Raw genomic sequence first — 19,967 nt, forward strand, 5'->3', positions numbered from 1 at the left:
ATCTTGTTTCAGTCTCTTCTATCCCCACTTACGAATCTGTTTTTCAGCACGATCTGTGTGTTTCATTACAACAGCCATCTCTGCACTTGGATTCGCTCTGTATAATCATTACAGTGTCATTTTATTTAAAAAAAAAAATGTAATGTCTTGTGATGTCTTGGTTCAAGGTCCACAGTCTGCTGATCCGGAGGGAGATACACTCAACACGTGTTGGGTATAACTCCACCAGTGTTTGATATCCACTTTATACAGTTCAGCCTGTCCCATGAAGATTTATATATATATTTATATAATGGAAACGGAAAATGGAAAATAGTCAGAGTAGAAAAACAACATATGCTGCTATATTTTATTAATTAATTTGCTTTCCAAATTCTCAGTTGGTAAAGTACATAAATGATTTTAAAACTCCAGCATTATCCTTATTTAAGCAATCTTTAATTATTCATAGAGATATCTTATATGATAACTGATGGACTTATAATGATTTAGTTAAAAGTATAAATGACTGCATAAAAATTATTCTTGGCAAAAATGATCATTTTCATTTGACGGAATCATTTTGCTAACTAAACCTGCTACTATTATTGAAAATTAAAAACCTGCTACTATCATTAAATGCTAACTAAACCTGTTACTGATAATTAAATGAATACACACAGACACACATACAGGTGGGATCAAGCTTCAGGGTCATTGTACAGAAATTTCACATAAAAACTTAGGTATTGATTTTTATTTTGTTGTTATTTCCACATACAAATGCTTAATATGCACAAGTTATAAGAAATTTGTAAATTGTATTTTTATTGTATTTATTTTCATATTAATTATTTCCACTTTTCACACTAAAGATTAAATACATAAAATTCAAATAGTTATTTCTTATATTACTTAGCACAGTTTTGCTGTACCTTTATAAAGCCCAAACCCAGGATAGAGAGGCTCAGTGAATGTGGCCTGGACCCTGTGCAGGAGGGTCACTGTGTCAGAGACGCTGTAGAAGGACAGAGTTCCTGCCCTGTGATCCAGGTACACTCCTATCCTGGGGGAGGGGGGGGCAGCTATCGCAGTCTTCTTATTGTTATGCCGGAATAAGTAACTGGAGGTTGAGCAGTACAAACGCCAGGACTTGTCATTGTATCCAAGCCTGCTGTCATCACTCCCTCCTTTCCTGCTGATCCCTTTATATGTGACGGCTATACCGACCCCTTTCCCGCTCCACTCAACTTCCCAGTAGCAGCACCCAGTCAGACCCTCTGTACACAGCACATAATAGAATGAGTCAAACCTCTCCTGGTGATCAGGATATGGCTGTGTCTCTTCCTTCCATGTCACCACTCTGTTCCCCTCAGACAGATGGAGGTTATTGTTTGCTGTGTTGGGATCCAGAGTGAGCTGACAGGAATCTGATGGAGGAGAAGGTCAGAAGGTGATGTTTTGGTCTTATTCACTCCTTATATTAAAGAAGGGTGTTCACTTTTTTGGTTTAATGCTTGGAAAGGTATTTTGAAAAGTATGTATAAATAAATACTGTATATGTTTACCCTTTCATGCTTATATGGTCATATTCACAACACGGACATCTCAGAGAACAACATGATAAGCAAAATAATATTAAACATCAGCAGCCACATTGCAAACAGATTCAAAGTCTCCTGACATAAACAGCTCATGTAAATGTGAATGGAGGCAGCGGGAGAGAGAAAGAGAAGCTCATCTAGCAGAAGAAAACGAAACACAATAAAACACACTCCACCTCATACAGGGAGAGAGAAGCGTGTGTGTGAACAGACTCACATTGTAAGAATTCTGCTCTGGTCCTGGGCACTAATATTGGTAAGACGGCGTCTTTGGCAACTAGAAGAGACAGAGAGAAACAGGGATGTGAGTAAAAGGAATTTACTTTTGGGAGATGGACATCAGCACTTGGATATTATCATTATGGGGACATGTTAAAATGTGATAATCAACTTCAGTGAAATACAATAGAAATAGAGAATAGTTTTTGGATCGCATCATTTTGCAGGTACATGATTCCTGCTATTTCAAAGGTTTTCTGAAAGATTTAATCTAATTGGTAACAGAAACTAACAGAAACTGACCCATCTCTGCCTGATCTGTACTGAACATGAATAGACTGGAAAATGTATTTATGAACCTGTTTGATGGATCTCTGCTGTTTCCTTTTCGCAAATATTCTCCAGTTGATCCTTCAGTTCAGAAAACAACTTCTTCACATTTTCAAAATAGCAGTGTGGACTGACAGAGATTCTGGGTCCAAATCCGGCTACAGGGGTGACAGGAAGACCCCGGCACATCTACAGACGCAAAATGAGATAAACAGCTTCACCAAAACAAATGTGTATTGCTATCTAGCAAAAAGGAACATTAATTTCTGAAAAAGGACAAACAAGTTGGAATACAAATTACAATATGCATTCATCTGAATACTCTGGTTTTCTTGTTGCCAAAGTAGCTGTTCTGTTACCTGGAGGACATGGATGTGATCCTCTGTGTGTGAAAGCTGCTCCAGCTCAGAGTGTCTCCTCTTCAGTTCATCAATATCCTGCTTCAGTCTCTCCATGTCTCCTTCAGCCTGACTCACTGCAGCCTTCTCCTGATCTCTGATCAGCTTTGTCACCTCAGAGCGTCTTCTCTCAATGGAGAGGATCATCTCAGTGAAGATTCTCTCACTGTCCTCCACTGCTGACTGTGCTGAGCTCTGTTGGTGACACAGGGAGTAGAGGACGGTAAATTACAATTGGCCCCTTTTGAGACTCCAGAGAGCCTCATTGTACAATAGTTATGTGAGCTGACAGGAGGTATAAAAACAGCACAGGGCTGTGGTTTGGAGCGTCACAATGCTGGATGCCTCAGGTGCTGAAACCCAGCCAGCACTGATTGGAAATGATCCCTCATTAAGCTCATACACTGTCAGCTGCAGGGATTTGGCAGAGACTGGTGGCTGTGTGGGGCAGGTTGGTTGTCAATACTGGGTCTCAGTTTGATATGTGACTTTTTGGTTTCTTAGCATTACATAGTTGTATGATGGCAACTTTTTTTATTCAGTTCAATTTTATTAATCTAGTGCATTTTCACAACATTACATTGTCTCACAGCAATTTGCATTATCCCTGCCCAAAGCCCCCAGTACAGTAGGTAAGCCAGAGGCGACAGTGGCAAGAAAAACTCCCTAGAAAGAAGGAACCTTGGGAGGAATCAGACTCAAAGGGGGAGTCCAACCTCCAGGGGGCAGTAGAGGAAGCCCTAACCCTAACCAGACTCAAAGGGGGAGCCCGTCCTCCAGGGGCCAGCAGAGGAAGTCAAAGTCACATGATCAAGATGGCAAAAGTCTCATCCGCTGGAAGACGCTGTGGATCTGCTGTGGAGCTCTATAAGAGAATGCTCTGCAGCCTGCTATAGTTATTTTCTACTGTAGGTACTAATAGATATCCTGTGCCTTGAGATTGCAGTAGGTGAGGAGGGTTGTAGGAGACCAGTAGATCCCCAGTGGTATTCTGGTGCAAGGCCATACAGTGCTTTATAAGTTAACAGCAGTATTTTGTAGTCAAGCCAAGACTGGAAGCCTGTGAAGGGAGCATAGAACTCTGGCTGCTGCATTTTGTATTAGCTGTAGTTAATGTAATGATCTGGTTGGGCGACCAGAAAAGAGGGCATTACAGTAGTCCAGTAAGGCAGGTATAAAGGCTTGTATTAGTTTTTCTTCATCATGAAAGGAGAGCATCTTCTAAAGCTTGGCTATATGTTCTGTAGATGGTAGAACACAGTAATTGTATTGTAATGCTCCTCATGTGAGCATCGAAACCTAGATCTGAATCTACCAGGACACCAAGATCCCTGACCACTGTTTTAAACTGAGTAGGAAAACCACCGAGATTGAGGTTGTCAAACTCATTTCAAGCAGCCTTGTGTCCAACTAGCAGTATGAATCATCTGGTGTAACAGATACGTATAACTGTGTATCATCAACATAACACTGAAACTCAACACCATTGATTTCTAATAATGTTACCAGGAGCATATATAAAGTGAACAGTAGCGGGCCCAGTACTGATCCCTGTGGGACACCATATTTGCCTTTAGTGGGTTTGGAAGATTCATTGTTCAAATGGACAAACTGATAAAAATCAGCTAAATCAGAGTGAAACCAAGAGAGAGCTGTCCCCTTAATGCCAAACACAGATTCTAGCCAGTCCACGAGGATATTATGTCCACAGTATTGAATGCTGCAGTTAGATCTAGAAACACCTACAAAGATATACAACAATGGTCAGAAGTCATAAGCAAATCATCATGATAAAAGCTGTTTCTGTGCTATGGTTTGGTTTGAAGCCAGACTGATATAATTCATTAGCATTATTTTTCTGTAGGAAAGAATACAGCTGATGAACAACAGCTTTTTCCAGGATCTTTGAAATGAAAGGATGATTTGAGATAATTCTATAATTTCCTAAATCAATTTGCCATTTGGTTGAGGGTTATGCTTATTACTGTATTCAGCAGGAGTAGATTAATTTAGTTCCATGAATTCATTCGGTTTAAGCCAGATCTCAGTAAGGCATAGGGCACCAAGACTAAAATCAGTAATCATTTCATTTATTAGTAACGCCTTTGGAGCCAGTGATCTTACATTCAGAAGTCCAAGGAACCGGCACAGTCTCAATAACATGAACCCTAGGTTTATACCATTTAAGGGCCATTACGTCTGCGGGTCCTTGAGCAAGGCCCTTAACCCCCAGCTCCCTGGGTGCTGCTACGGGTGGACAGGAGCTGGCTATAACCTACAGAGAGCAAACTGGGGGATGCGTAAAAGAGAATTTCCCTATGAGGATCAATAAAAAATATCTATTATTCTTGTTATTGTTATTATTATTTGAGAAAGACTTCAGTTCAACCCTCCTGTTCAGTGCCATTATCCCCCCCCCCTCTGGGAGAACCCTGACTCATTATATCCCACAGTGACCTTACATTAATTAAACCTTAAAGGACTTAAGTTACCCGTCTTAGAAGAGTCTCGATTGAAGCCTGAAATGGTTCCTACAAGCCAGCTGTTATCTTCTCTTCAGGTTCATACTTACTGTGAATGAGCCCACAGCCTCTCTCAGCTCCTGCAGCTCCTTCTCTCTCATCTGAATTGTCTGCTGAAATTCCCTCTGAGTTTCACCCATTTGTTTCTACTTATGGAAAAAAAGATGATACAACAAGTTGGTTTCATTAGCCGGAGTCACATTCATTAATAATCCTGTCCAGGGTGGACCCCAGCCTTGGGCCCTATGCTGCCTGGGAAAGGCTCCAGGCACTCCCTGTGACCCTGACCCAGATAAGTGGGTAGGGGATGGATGGATGGATTTATATACTTAAATGATTTATTGAGTGTAGGTAGGATAAACCCTTTGACTCATATTCCCAGTGAGGGATGTGAAAAGAGTTAACAGTCAACCTGAAGTTCACTTTCTATAGATAATACATGTGCTTAGTTGCCACTTCATTAAGAACAACCAGCTAGTACCGGGTAGGACCCACTTTGCCTCCAGAACCACTTCATGTGCAGATTAGATGTGTGTTCAGAAACTGTTACTGCACTGTTATAATTGCACGTGTGGCTTTCTGTTAGATGGAGTTAACAAGTCTGGTCATTGTCCCCTGACCTTTCTTATTAACAAGGTGGTTTTGCCCACAGAACTACCACAGTCTGGGTGTTTTACGTTTACTGCACAGTGCTCAGTGAACTCTACACTCTGTAGTGTGGGGAAATCCCGGGATGGTGGCTGTTCCTGAGATGCTGGAACCACAACGCTTAGGGCCAACAGTCACACCATATGTAAGACCTCTTAGCTCACACATCTGAGCCATTCAAGATCTTTTTTTTTGAAAGGGTTTCCAATAGGAATTCGATCAGAATTTTTAACACTTTTTATTAACATCTTGACACAGGTGTGCCTCACTAAGGACACAGCTACTGATAAAAGTTAAGGTGATGGTAAAATTTCTCTTTATTCAGTTATAGGACATTTTCAGAGCATTTTCCTTTCATGCAACTAACCAGGCTTAATCACAATCTCTCTCTCTTCAATGCAAACTTATTTACATGCGACAAAAAACATTTTTATATGTGAGTGTTTCCAGTCTGACCTGTTTCTCTGCCCTTCCTACAGCAGCTGAGACTGTATCATGGCCTCTGTGTTCATCCATTGTACAGTGATAACAGATACACTGCTGGTCAGTACAGCAGTAGATCTCCAGGGGTTTGTCATGGTGGGAACAGACCTTGTCCTTCAGATGGCTGATGGCATCAATCAGCTTGTGTTGTTTTGCATGGTGGAGTTTATTGTGAAGCTGCAGGTCAGTTTCACAGTAGGAGGCCAGACACACCAGGCAGGACTTGACAGCTTTGTGTTTTCTCCCAGTACAGACGTTACACTCCGCATCTCCAGCATACTGGTCAGCAGGAGTAGCTGCTTGTAGTCCAGTCCTCTTCTGTTTTTCCACCACTTCAGCCAGTATGGTGTTTCTGCCCAGAACAGGTCTGGGTGTGAAGGTCTGTCTACACTGGGGGCAGCTGTAAACTCCAGCATGATCCTCCCGATCCCAGCAGCTCTTAATGCAGCTCATACAGTAACTGTGTCCACAGGGAATAGTCACTGGATCCTTCAGTAGATCCAGACAGATTGCACAGCTGAACTCATTTGCATCCACTGCAACTCTGTCTTCTGCCATTTTACCACAAACACTGATAGGATTCAGTTTCGTTTTCTCAGTCATCTGTGTGTGACGGTGGGAGGAACTTTCTGCTTCTCAGTCTGCAGTAGGTGTGGTTTTGGACTGAGGCCAGACTGAGAAGAGCAGACTGGGCAAACAGTGGAGCTGGAGTTTATGAATAAAATAGTTAATCATACAACTATACACACAGCAAATATTTATTTAGCCTTAATGAGGGTAACAGTTACTTGCATTGTCTTTTGCCCAAACCAGCTCTATTCCTACAATCTGATACCATAAATAAATTAGCCGGAGGCTTGTTGCCGCAGTTGTCAGCACTGGTTCCCCACACCTCTGGGACCAGGGTTCGAGTCCCTACTACGGCTCTATGGCTGTGGAGTTTGCATGTTCTCCCATATCATCCTTGGGGTTTCCTCTAGGTTTCCCCCCACAGTCCAACAAAGGTGAATTTCAGTTACCAGATTGTATGGTGTGTTTGCCCTGCAATGGGTTGGCACCCCATCCTGGGCACAGACACCAGACCAGGGCGCAGAAAATGCCTGGAAACAGACATTATGCAGAAGGCAGATGGGTAGAAGCGAGCAGTTATACTGCAAATGAACCATTTTAAATTTTGTTGCTTTTTCTCCAGATGAAGTGGATTTACAGCGAAATGCTGATGGGATTGAAGCTATGAAGTGGCATCAGGGTTAACATACAGGTATGTGAAGTTAGAGACAGACTATGTCAGGTTTTGGCAGAGAAAGCTTCTATGCAGAGCCAGGAGTGGGAACCACACACACAAACCCTGGAGGAGTGAAGTGAGAGCAGCTGGTCTGAAATCCTGAAGGGAGCTGGAGCCCTTTCTTTGGAACAGTGTGGATCCGTCCTCCATTACTGCTTATCCTGTACAGGGGGGTGTGGAGCCTGGAGCCTGTCCCAGGGGGCACAGGGCGGGGGGCACGATGGATAGGATACTAGTTTATAGCAGAGCACAAACTCACACATACAGACTAAGGGCAGCTTAGAGATCCCAATCGGCTGATCGCATGTTTTAGTGTCCAAGGTATGGAGAGAAAACCAATCTAGGGAGAACATGGAAACAAAGTTACACCCTGAGACCCCACACCTCCTCGCAATCTCACATCATTTTAGGACTTATTTAAAGTTGCATTTTCGTGCTACAGGACTGTGAATGTTTCTGAACATTTTCAAGAACTGTGTTGCAATTTAAGCTCCCTTTAAGAATCATACCTTACAGGATTTACCTGTTTCTCCTCCCTTTACCTAAGCAGGCGTGACCTTTGTACCTTCATAGCAAACATACTCACATGCATATGGACACATGCTATACAGTATATTCACACCCAAAAACATACTTTCATGTTTACTTCTAACCGAGATACACCCCCAGTTGACAAATTTGCCTTCACAACCCCCCACCCAGTTTGTATCAAATGTGTAGCTCCCTATATTTTATTCTTTGTCGAAGTAGTTCTCACTGTAAGTAAAGTTAGCTGATTAGATACCAGACGTGCAACTGCTTTTTGAATCATTTGCGTGTTTTGACAACACAAATGTGTTAACGTTATAGTAGAGAGCTTTAATGTGAGATAATTAGTGTCTGGAAAAGTAGTTGAGATACATGCTCATTCAAATACACTATACAGCCTAAAGGAAGTGGACACCAGCTTCTCCAAAATCTTTTTCCAAAACCAAGGGTTTTAATATATACAGTAGTTGGGCCAACCTATGTTACTATAATAGCGTCTACTGAACTGGGAAGATTTTCCATTAGATGCTGGATCATTGCTGGTGGGATTTGCTGCCATTTAAGTTGGGTATTGATGTTGGGTGATCAGATATCTGTCAGCTTCTCCATCCTACCACTTCACAACTGGATTTAATAGTAATAATAATAATACATTTTATTTATAACGCATTTTACATTTTCAGAGAAAATCTCTAAGTGCTATAAAACCTCAACAATCTAAAAAAAAGAGCTATAAAGCAAAAAGTTAGGAATGATAAAATATGCTAAAAAGGAAGGTTTTAAGTCCTTTTTTAAAACTGTCAGTTGATTGGGCTGCCCTGAGAGTGTCCGGAAGGGCATTCCACAGGTGTAGCAGCACAGAAGCCTGATCGCCCATTGTGCTGAGTTTAGCTCTGGGGGGATGGAGGCGATTTAATTGTGAAGATTGGAGGGGTCGTGTTGTGGTTTCAGTTGCTATCAGTTCTTTTAAGTAAAAAGGAGTATTTCCATAAATGACCTGTTGGTTGAGCAGAGAGATCGTGTACTCGATCCTGGCAGAAACAGGAAGCCAGTGAATTGACTGAAGCACAGGTGTTATGTGTTCATATTTCCGAACTCTCATCAGCATCCTAGCAGCAGAGTTCTGGATGTACTGCAGCCTTAGAAGACTCTTACTAGGGATCCCAATGAAGAGTGCATTGCAGTAGTCCAGTGGGGAGGAGATGAAGGCATGGACCAGCTTTTCTGCATCAGGGAGGGTGAGGGTAGGCAATACCTTAGCTTAGCAATATTTCTGAGGTAGACAAACGAGGTCTTGCAAAGGTGCTTAATGTGGTCATCAAAAGTGAGAAATTAATCTAGTTTTACACCAAGATTGGTGACTGATGAGGAGATGGGAATATTGTGACCAGAGAAGGCAATGCTAGTTATGGATGATGCCTGAATTTCATGGGGTGTTCCTACTAGGATAGCCTCGGTCTTGGAGCTGTTCAACTGAAGGAAGTTTTGTTCCATCCACACCTGTATCTCCTCCAGACATTTGGTAAATGCAGATGGAAAAGATGATGGTGGCAGTGATGATGATGACAAAGATGGAGCCACAGCTAGTAGCTTTCACATATAATTGTGTGTCGCCTGCATAGCAGTGGAAAGAAATTCCATGGCGACTGATGACCCGACCAAGGGAGAGTATATAGATAGATTTCCTCTCAGATGTCTCCACATCACTTGCCATTGATCAGTGCAGCTCTAGCAGGACAGAAACTTGGCAAACTGACTTGTTGGAAGGATGGTGCCCTATGATGGTGCCAAGTGGAAAGTCACTCACCTCTATCGTGCAGCCACATATTCTACTACTGTTTTGCGCCTCTGGCTATTGCATGAATGTGTATTTAATGATACACCTATGCCAGGAATAGGTGTGGTTTAATTAGCCAGCTACTCTAATTAGTAAGGCTGACCACATACTTTTGACTATGTTGTATACTTCCCAATGTTATACAGGGTGAATCTGCAGGATGGGAGAGTGCTGCTACATGCTCAGCAGAGGACAGCTGGACATTCATCATTGCCCCTAGATTTCTGGTCGGCCTGGGTGTAGACAGTATGGATGATCCAAGCTGAACAGTGATGTCATGGTTTTATCTTTAAGAGATTTAGCTAGGGGTGATTATGTTTCATCTGGGCTGTGATGTCAGCAAGACATGCAGAGATCTGAGCAGAGACTGTGGTGTCTTCAGAAGGGAAGGTATATCTGGAGGTCTTCAGAGTAGTAGTGACAGGAGAAGCCATGTGACTGGACAATAAAGACCTAGAGAGATAAGGTAAAGAGAAAAGAGGAACGGACCAAGGATAGAGCCTTGGGGGGCATCAGTTGTTTCCTGATGTGACTTGGCCACCTCTGTACCCCAAGACACTTGGAATGATCTTTTTGATAACTACAAGTCAAACCAGCCCCCTGCAATTCAGAAACTTGACTGAGGATGGAATGTTGAAGAATTTTAGACAAGAAAGAGAGGAGAGACTGGATGGTCATTTTCAGTCTTTGATGAGCTGCAATTGTGGATTTTTTTTAAAGCAGTGGTGCTATACAAGGCTCCTTAAATGTGGCTAGGAATATGCTGGTTGTGAGTGATGCATTAGTGATAGGGACAAGACCACCTATACTGAGTCTGATTCAAGACCTTGACAGTGGAGTCTGAGTCAAGACTTTACGGAGGTCTAGACCGAGCTAAGACCACAACTTTGAGGGAGGCAAGGCCGAGTCGAGACCAAAACCAGAAAACATCAAGACCATTTTCAAGACCGTGGTTTTCCTTTAGCTTATTTAAGATCATCATCACTCCTGAGTCCTGCTAAAATTTAAAAGTAAAATTGTGTTCTTTAAGCATGATCATAAACATTGTCAAGATGTGCATTTCAATAAAGAAGGAAGACAAACTTTGGCTGTCAAACATTAGCATTTAATCACAAATACACAACACTATACACTTACATATAAATATGAAAATCATCCATTTTTGTGCATTCTCTGGTATGTTTTAATGCTTTGAAAAGTACAGTATTTTGAACGACAAACATAACGAAATACATGTTTACCCTTTCAAGTTTACAGCTGGTCCTCGAGTTACGACGTCTCAACATGACATTTCGAGTTTACAACGCTCACTTACGGAAGCCCTGAAGGGCAAAACACACTAACAAATTCAAAAACACACCAGCAAAAGCAAAAACACACCATCAAATATGAAAACACAACAGCAAATTCAAAAACACACCAGCAAATTCAAAAACACACCAGCAAAAGCAAAAACACACCAGAAAATTCAAAAACACAAAAGCAAAAGCGAACACATGTTTTGCCCTTACTATGGGGGGGGGTTCGTTGGGGTTGTTGGTGTGTTTTGCCCTTCAAGGCTTCCGTACTCACTCCCATAAAAACTCAAAAAAATTGAGACTTGAGTGTTTCGGCTTACACCATTAGCGTTCGCAGTAACACGGTGTAACGCCGAGTGAGGGAGTTGGTGTCCCTCAGTTCGCATACCTACGCCATTTTGGACTGTTAGAAGTGCAAGTGTTTGTGAAGAGGAAACCCATCACGATGGAAGTGAAATTAGACATTGTAAAGAGATCAGAGAAGGGTGTGTTTTGACTTGTCGTAACCCGAGGACCACTGCCGTGCACAGATAGAGACGAGGTGGTGCTGAAGCACTTGCCCTTTTGCCCTCAGTCCAAAAAAGTGCCCTTTTGAAAGACGTGATTTATTTTTTTTTTTTTTAAAGCTGCGCGATTTAAAAAGGTGTGAAAATAATGGCTTGATTTGTGCCCCTTCTTCAAAGACACCCGAACCCTGTCGCTTTTTCACTGTCACCGTGTCACGTGAACACGCTTGCAGTTCATTTGTTGTGAGGCGTGTAGCAGCGGCATGACATAGGACTACTTGGAGTAGGCATAGTAGGCTAACTATAGCGACTGGGAGCCACGGCGGACAACACGGCAGCTCTTTCCCTTCCCAACCAGTCAGGTAACCCATGAATCGAGTGAAATTATTCTGTTTGCCCTCTAAGACCAACCTGCAATTGTTTTGTTGTGAAGTAGCCTGTCAGAAACTGCACATGACAAACTTTGCCAGCTTGCCCCCTCCATCCATCCATATGGATAAACAAAAAAACGACACATTTAAAATGTAACCTAAACCATTTAGGCAACCCCACTCTCCATCAATTCCGACCTTTTTGCATACACTATTGAAAATATCACGTTATGCTATAGGCTACATGCCGTTAGGCAGAGGGCTCTTTTGAGCCCATTTTTCGTTACAAATTTTAGGATGATCTCACGGAAATCTGTGAATAAATACAAAGTTTTCAAACTGAAGTCAGTGACGGGAAGACATCACACTTTTTAGAGATGGAACTGCAGAAAAACCTAAAACCTTGACATGATTATGAATAATAGAATTATGGACGTTTCTCCGTTTTTGTGGATTAGCCTTTCCATAACTAACGTCAACTACTGTCCTACTTTGGTAAGATTGAAATTAATGTCTTTGACTGTCTTTAGACATATTTAAAAATAATCAAAAATAAACTAAGAAGTTTGTGTGGAGAAGAAAGGTTGTCTGATCTCCTCTTGTTGGCCATTGAGAAAGATGTGGAGATCAATTACAACGAGGTCATCAACATCTACAAAGACATGGCACCAAGAAGGATGCTTCTTTAGAGCAGTACACTCCATTTAATGGACACTTGAGAATATGTATGTATATAGTTTAGAGTTGGATACAGATTTTATCTTTTTGTGGTGTGATTTTTGATTTTTAGAGAATGTTTTGAAATAAAAGTCAAATTGCATTTAACCTGTGCGTTTTTTTTATTATAAAAAGAAAAGGTTTTCCACATATGCAAAAAGTGCCCTTTTTTCCCCCTGGAGCACTTGCCCCCCAAAATGTCTGTGCACGCCACTGCCGAGGACCCCCTGTAAATGGTCTTATTCACAACATGGATGTCTCAAAGAACAACATGACAAGCAAAAAAATTAAACATCAGCAGCTGCATTGCCAACAGGTTCAAAGGCTCTTGACATACAAGTAAAATGCATTCCATTTGCCACAGAAGTGCGATACCATGGACCCATATCAAAAACCAAGATTTTTTGCCTAGCCCGACAACTTGTCAGATTTAAGGTACCTCAGTTTAAATGGTCTTTATCTTCTTTTACTTACAATTAGCCCAAACTACTGTAAATCTGACAAATAATCCGACTAATCATGAAATCCAATTCTAGCCCGGTTAATTGCCATTGTTAGCAATATCAGTTGATAACACATTACGCGCGGTGCTTTACGTATAAAACTCCATAGCAACACGTCCACAGATAAGTTGGATGGTATAGTGTGTGCGACCGATTTAATGAGCCACAAATGAGAAGTAGTGCTTAAACAGTATAAAACTATAACTTTCCCTTCTGTTGATAAAGGGCGCAGCCATCTTGAATTCTGAACTCGGGATCCTCTGTGCTGCTCTGAGATATTTCTCAGATCTCCAACAAAAAAAAAGGGGGCACGCATGTCGTCACTTCCGGCTTCAAAACTCGGAATCTGACTCAGAATATGAGTTCCGAGGGTAAATGGAACGCACCAAAACTACCCGAAATGGGTTGACAGAGACATTTCAGGGATTTTGAGTCATTCTGCACTACAGATGGGTTAATTGCATTAAAAATTTTAATCAGATTAATCATGATGATAGATCAATCCACGTTAACCCATTAATTATATATATATATATATATATATATATATATATATATATATATATATATATATACAGTACAGGCCAAAAGTTTGGACACACCTTCTCATTGAATGTGTTGTCTTTATTTTCATGACCATTTACATTGGTAGATTCTCACTGAAGGCATCAAAACTATGAATGAACACATGTGGAGTTATGTACTTAACAAAAAAAAGGTGAAATAACTGAAAACATGTTTTATATTCTAGTTTCTTCAAAATAGCCACCCTTTGCTGAGATTACTGCTTTGCACACTCTTGGCATTCTCTCGATGAGTTTCAAGAAGTAGTCACCTGAAATGGTTTTCCAACAGTCTTGAAGGAGTTCCCAGAGGTGTTTAGCAAAGAAAAGCAGTAATCAGAGCAAAGGGTGGCTATTTTGCATTTAGTGCTGTCAAATGATTAAAATTTTTAATCAGATTAATCACAGGGTTCCTGTGGATTAATTTTGATTAATCACGATTAAATATCATTCATTTTTAATCTATATTAATCACATTTAATTTTGCATGAGCAAACAGACTCAAGAAAAAAGGGAATATATATGCACTTAACATGTTTATTGAACATCTTGAACATGAGTCGGATGCATTCCATTTACCACAGAAGTGCAATACCATGGACCCATATCAAAAACCAAGATTTTTTGCCTAGCCCGACAACTTGTCAGATTTAAGGTACCTCAGTTTAAATGGTCTTTATCTTCTTTTACTTACAATTAGCCCAAACTACTGTAAATCTGACAAATAATCCAACTAATCATGAAATCCAATTCTAGCCCGGTTAATTGCCATTGTTAGCAATATCAGTTGATAACACATTACACACGGTGCTTTACGTATAAAACTCCATAGCAACACGTCCACAGATAAGTTGGACGGTATAGTGTGTGCGACCGATTTAATGAGCCACAAATGAGAAGTAGTGCTTAAACAGTATAAAACTATAACTTTCCCTTCTGTTGATAAAGGGCGCAGCCATCTTGGATTCTGAACTTGTCGGATTTAAGGTACCTCAGTTTAATTACACCGGTCCACCAGTTGCTGAATCTCCATCCTGTACGCCGACTCATCACCATTGCTGATGAGATCCACCTCCTTTGTGTCTTCAGCAAACTTGGTGATGGTGCTGAAGCTGTATGCAGCACTACAGTCATGGGACAGGAGGGTGATCAGGAGTGGGCTGGGCACACAGCCCTGGGGGAGCCGGTGCTCAGCATGGTGCTGCTGGAGGTGATGTCTCTGATGCAGACTGTCTGGGGTCTCTCTGGCAAGGAATCCAGGACCCAGTTATACAGGGAAGTGCTGAAGCCCAGCAGGCTTAACTTCCCTATGAGCTTCTGGGGGATGATGGTGCTGAACGCTGAACTGTAGTCAATGAGCAGCTTTCTTACACGTGTTCTTCCTTTCAAGATGGGAAAGGGCCAGATGGAGGTCAGAGGATATGGCATCCTCAGTGGACCGGATTGGGCGATAAGCAAATTGGAGACGGACATGTGATTTGGGAAGACCAGCGTTCAGGTGCCCCAATACTAGCCTTTCAAAGCAATTCATGATGACAGGTGTGACTGCTACAGGGCAGTAGGCATCGAGGCAAGAGGCAGAAGACTTATTCAGCTTAGGTGTGATGATGGTGACGTTTAAGCTTGTGGGGACGACTGCCTGGTTCAGGGAAATGTTAAAGATGTCTGTGAACATTTTGAAGACATCTGTGTATATATATGAAGACATATATTGGCCTATAGTTTGCTGGATTACTTCTATCCCCTTTTCTGAATATGGGTGTTATATTAGCATGCTTCCAATCAGAAGGTACCACACCCACAGATAACGATTTCTGGAATATTAGAGTTAAAGGTTGGCTAATAATATCCCTCATCTCTTTTAAAACTATAGGTAAGATACCATCAGGGCCCTGCAATTTATTTATTTTGAGCTTAGCTAGGCTTTGTACCACATCAGCCTCAGTTATACGTATATTAGTCATAGATGACGCTGTATTTGTACTAAATGGTGGCAGGTTACTTGTGTTCTCTACTGTGAATACTCGTGTAAAATAATCATTAAAAATGAAATCAATTTCATTTTCAATTATAAGACTCTTACTATCCTGCAGATTAGTGATTTCAGCTTTTGGAGTTAAAGTATTAGAAGAAACTTTTAATGTCATCCTTAGCCTCCAATGCAATTTTCCTTTCTACATTCCTCTTAGCAAGTCTAATGTTATTTTTTAACTCAACCTGTAGACTTAGATACTCCTGCTTTATTTTGAAATCATTAGTTATTTTCCAATTGTGGAACAGAGCCCTTTTCCTCCTGACTTTATTTTTAATTTCCTTAGTAAACCACCTTGTTGTCGTTTCCTAGATTTAGTTTTACTGGAAACAGGTATGAAGTCCTCTTGCACTTGCAGCAATGTGCTTTTAAATAATTCTCATGCCTCTTCAACTGTTTTGCTATTTAACTCCATCCAGTTTACAGTTTCTAGTTTCAGTCTCATACCATTAAAGTTAGCCTTCCTCACATTGTGTACTTTTAATTTCGACTTTGCTCTTTGGACACTAAAATTAACCTCAAATTTAATCATGTTGTGATCACTACTGTCCAGTGGTTCTAAAACCTCTAATTTTTCAATCCTATCCTGGTTGTTAGAGAAAACAAGATCATTAAGGGCTTCTCCCCTGGTAGGGGTATTAACAAACTGAGTAAAATACTAATTCCACCATTTCAAGTTCATTTACAGAAGTCCCACTGTATCCCGGGTAAATTAAAATCACCCATAACCACCACATCATTTTTATTACTCATAACCCTGATATCATCATATAACATTCTGCTTTCCTCTACAGCTACATTAGGTGCTTTATAACAAACCCCGACAATTAGGCCATTTGAGTTCTTAGCATCTAGTTTTATCCATACAGCTTCTGTACTTTTATTTTTATCAGTGAGATCCCTTGCCTGCAAGTTTTCTTTTACATATACTGCAACACCACCTCCCTTCTTGCCTATCCGGTCTCTACGGAACAATGTGTAACCATCCATATTATATTCTTCTCCATCATCGTGACTCATCCATGTTTCTGTTATTCCTATAATGTCATAAGTGTCTGATGAAATTAAAGCCTCTAAATCATGAATTTTGTTTCTAATACTCCTAGCACTGTGACTTCTATAAATTTATCTTGCAGAACAGCCCTCCTGCCCTTTCCTATGTCATTGGTGCCAATATGCACCACGACCACTGGATCCAGCCTGGCTGGTGTCAAAAGCCGGTGCCCATGATTCGGAAGGTCTCCTACCTGGGCACCAGGCAGGCAAGACACTGTACGGGACCACGCATAACTGTCTATACCTCTAAGAATTGAATCCCCTACTACCACAACCTCCCTCTTCCTGGGGGCAGGGGGGTCCTCAGTGCCCAAGGACCCTCCTGCCTCCCCAGTCTCTTCCAGCTCTAAAGCTGGAAGCACCTGAAAGCGGTTAGACACCGTTTCTTCTGGTGATGCCGCCTCTGTGAACTGTGTACGCCCTTTTCTACGTCTATGACCTACGTTCACCCAGCTCTCTCGACCTACCTGTTCTCCATTTTTCCCCCTCCCCATTTGTGTCATACACACAGTCTCCCTAAAAGGCGTATTAATAACACTTTCCTTTAACTCGTTGTTGTGTTGGATCAAGATGGCACTGGAGAGAGGTGATGTGTTGCGTGCTGCTCCTCATAAACTTTTCATTTTTGTGTCTGCATTTTTGCTATTGTCCCTGTTTGTACGGTCTGTTCACTGTTTCATTAAGTACGATCGTTCAACATTGATAAACATCGGAGCAACAAAGGCACAAGTCGTGACTTTTGAAGTTAGCGACATGGGGCTACTCGCCACAATAACTCAAAACCAAGGTGGCGGACGCGACTCACCCGATCATGCCCGGAGGACACGGAGGAGAAAACGTGGCTGGCGTGGCGGGATCCAAGCGAGGATGAAACGCTGTGGACTACGACTTCCACTGCCTAGCATTTTCCTGGCTAATGTCCAGTCTCTGGACAACAAACTGGACGATCTCCGTGGTAGACTTCGTCTTCAGCGAGATCTGCGTGGCTGTTGTGTTTTCTGCCTCACAGAAACATGGCTCACCGCCTGCACACCGGATTCGGCTGTCCAGCCCGACGGCTTCTCTATCTACCGCGCTGATCGGTCGGTCTCCTCCGGGAAAAAGAGAGGTGGCAGGGTATGCTTCCTCATCAACAATGCATGGTGTACGGATGTGGGAGTTATCTCACAAAGCTGCTCTCTGGACCTGGAGTGTCTGATCATCAAGCGCCGGCCGTTTTACCTGGCTAGGGAGTTTACAGCTGAGCACATGGCAGCTGTTTACAACCCCCCACAAGCAAACACCAGTACCGCACTTAAGGAACTATACCGCCTCATTACGGACTGCGAAAACTCACACCCCGAAGGTCTGGTTATCATCGCCGGGGACTTCAACAAAGCAAGCCTCAGGTCGGTTTACCCCAGATACTACCAACATGTCTCCTGTCCCACCAGGGGTGCTAATATGTTGGATCACTGCTACACCGCACACAAAAACGCGTACCGCTCGCTCCCGCGGCCGAACCTCGGACAGTCAGACCATCGCTCTGTGCTGCTCCTCCCTGTTTACAAGCAGCAGTTGAAGCACGTAGAACCGGCCGTGCGAGAGGTGCACTGCTGGACACCGGAAGTGGAGGAGACGCTTAGGGACTGCTTTGAATCTGTGGACTGGGATGTTTTCAAAGAGTCCCCTGGAAATCTGGACGAGTATGCCACAGTGGTCACGGGCTTCATCGGGAAATGTGTGGAAGACTGCGTACCCACAAGGTCTGTATGTGTATTTCCCAACCAGAAGCCCTGGATGTGTGCTGAAGTTTGCCGGCGGATCCAGGAACGCAGCAGTGCGTTTCACTCCGGAGATACTCAGGCATACAAAAAGAGTACGCCCATAAACTAGACACTCAGTTTAACAGCACAGCAGACGCTCGTCGGATGTGCCAGGGCATTCAGTTGATCACGGACTACAAACCCCGGACACACGCGACCACAGTTACCGCCGCTTCACTCCCGGACGAGTTGAACGTTTTTTTCGCTCGCTAACATGGACAAGCCCCCCCCCGCAGCTCCGCAAGACTCCAGCCTGAGGCTCTCCCAGGATGACGTGAGGAGGACTTTTTCTCAGTAGCACTTACTCCCATAGCCATGAAGTGCTTTGAGAGGCTGCTGCTAGAACACATCAAGGACAACATCCCTGACAGTCTGGACCCCTTCCAGTTTTCCTATCGTAGCAACTGGTCCACGGAGGATCTCCATAACACTCCACACCACTCTGTCTCATCTGGAAAACAAGAACTGTTATGCCAGGCTGCTGTTTGTGGACTACAGCTCTGCATTTAACACCGTCATTCCATCCCAGCTCATCACTAAACTCCTGGATCTGGGGCTTAGCTCTTCACTGTGCAACTGGGTACTGGATTTCCTCACCGACAGACCTCAGCCAGTGCGTATTGGTGGAAAAACCTCCTCCATCATCACCATGAGCACTGGCACCCCGCAGGGCAGTGTGCTGAGCCCCCTGCTTTACTCTATCTACACCCATGACTGTGTAGCTAAGTACAGAATTAGAATTAGAATTAAAAGCTTTATTTGTCATTGCATAAAATACGTAGTATTAAACACAACGAAATTTAGAGTTGCCACTCTTAGTCAGTGTTTTAAAACTAATATAGTTGAGAATTAACAAATCAGCCCCAAGGCAGCCTACCCACACTCACTCATACACTCCCCCCAAACCTATTCACTCCTCTCGCCCAAAACATTAGTCCCCACCTTCCAGCCAAAACAAGACACTCCCCTGCACAAAGGTATAACATCGTAGTAAACGTAACAGCATCAGACTATCAAATGCCTGGTGTTAAAGTGCGAGGGTGATGAGGATAAAGTGATCAAATACAATTTCCAGAGACATAGTTAATCATTGTAGACGGTGGAGGGAGGGGGGGGATTGGGGTGGTGGGTGGCCAATGTCTGCAGAGGGATATTGCTTTTGTTAAGTGAACGTATGGCCCAGGGAAAAAAGCTGTTGGAAAGTCTTGTAGTCTTGGCGTTTAGTGACCTGAACCGCCTGCCGGAGGGAAGCGGGTTGAACAAGTGATGGGCTGGGTGGGCAG

General features: G+C 42.6%; 1 protein-coding gene across 1 annotated transcript; it reads right to left on the reverse strand.

Annotated features, from left to right (window-relative positions):
• Positions 1 to 249: 249 nt before the first annotated feature.
• LOC111860261 (tripartite motif-containing protein 16-like) lies at positions 250 to 6,980 on the reverse strand. The gene is made up of 6 exons (XM_072710785.1): positions 6,157 to 6,980; positions 5,103 to 5,198; positions 2,492 to 2,725; positions 2,162 to 2,321; positions 1,801 to 1,860; positions 250 to 1,409 (listed from the first exon to the last, which is right to left on the reverse strand). Exons 1-6 carry the CDS (start codon positions 6,784 to 6,786, stop codon positions 895 to 897), a joined length of 1,695 nt encoding a protein of 564 aa, XP_072566886.1. The 5' UTR covers positions 6,787 to 6,980; the 3' UTR covers positions 250 to 894.
• Between the last annotated feature and the right edge of the window lie 12,987 nt (positions 6,981 to 19,967).

This window comes from Paramormyrops kingsleyae, chromosome 4 (assembly GCF_048594095.1).
Source record: "Paramormyrops kingsleyae isolate MSU_618 chromosome 4, PKINGS_0.4, whole genome shotgun sequence".
In the NCBI taxonomy this organism is placed as follows: domain Eukaryota; kingdom Metazoa; phylum Chordata; class Actinopteri; order Osteoglossiformes; family Mormyridae; genus Paramormyrops; species Paramormyrops kingsleyae.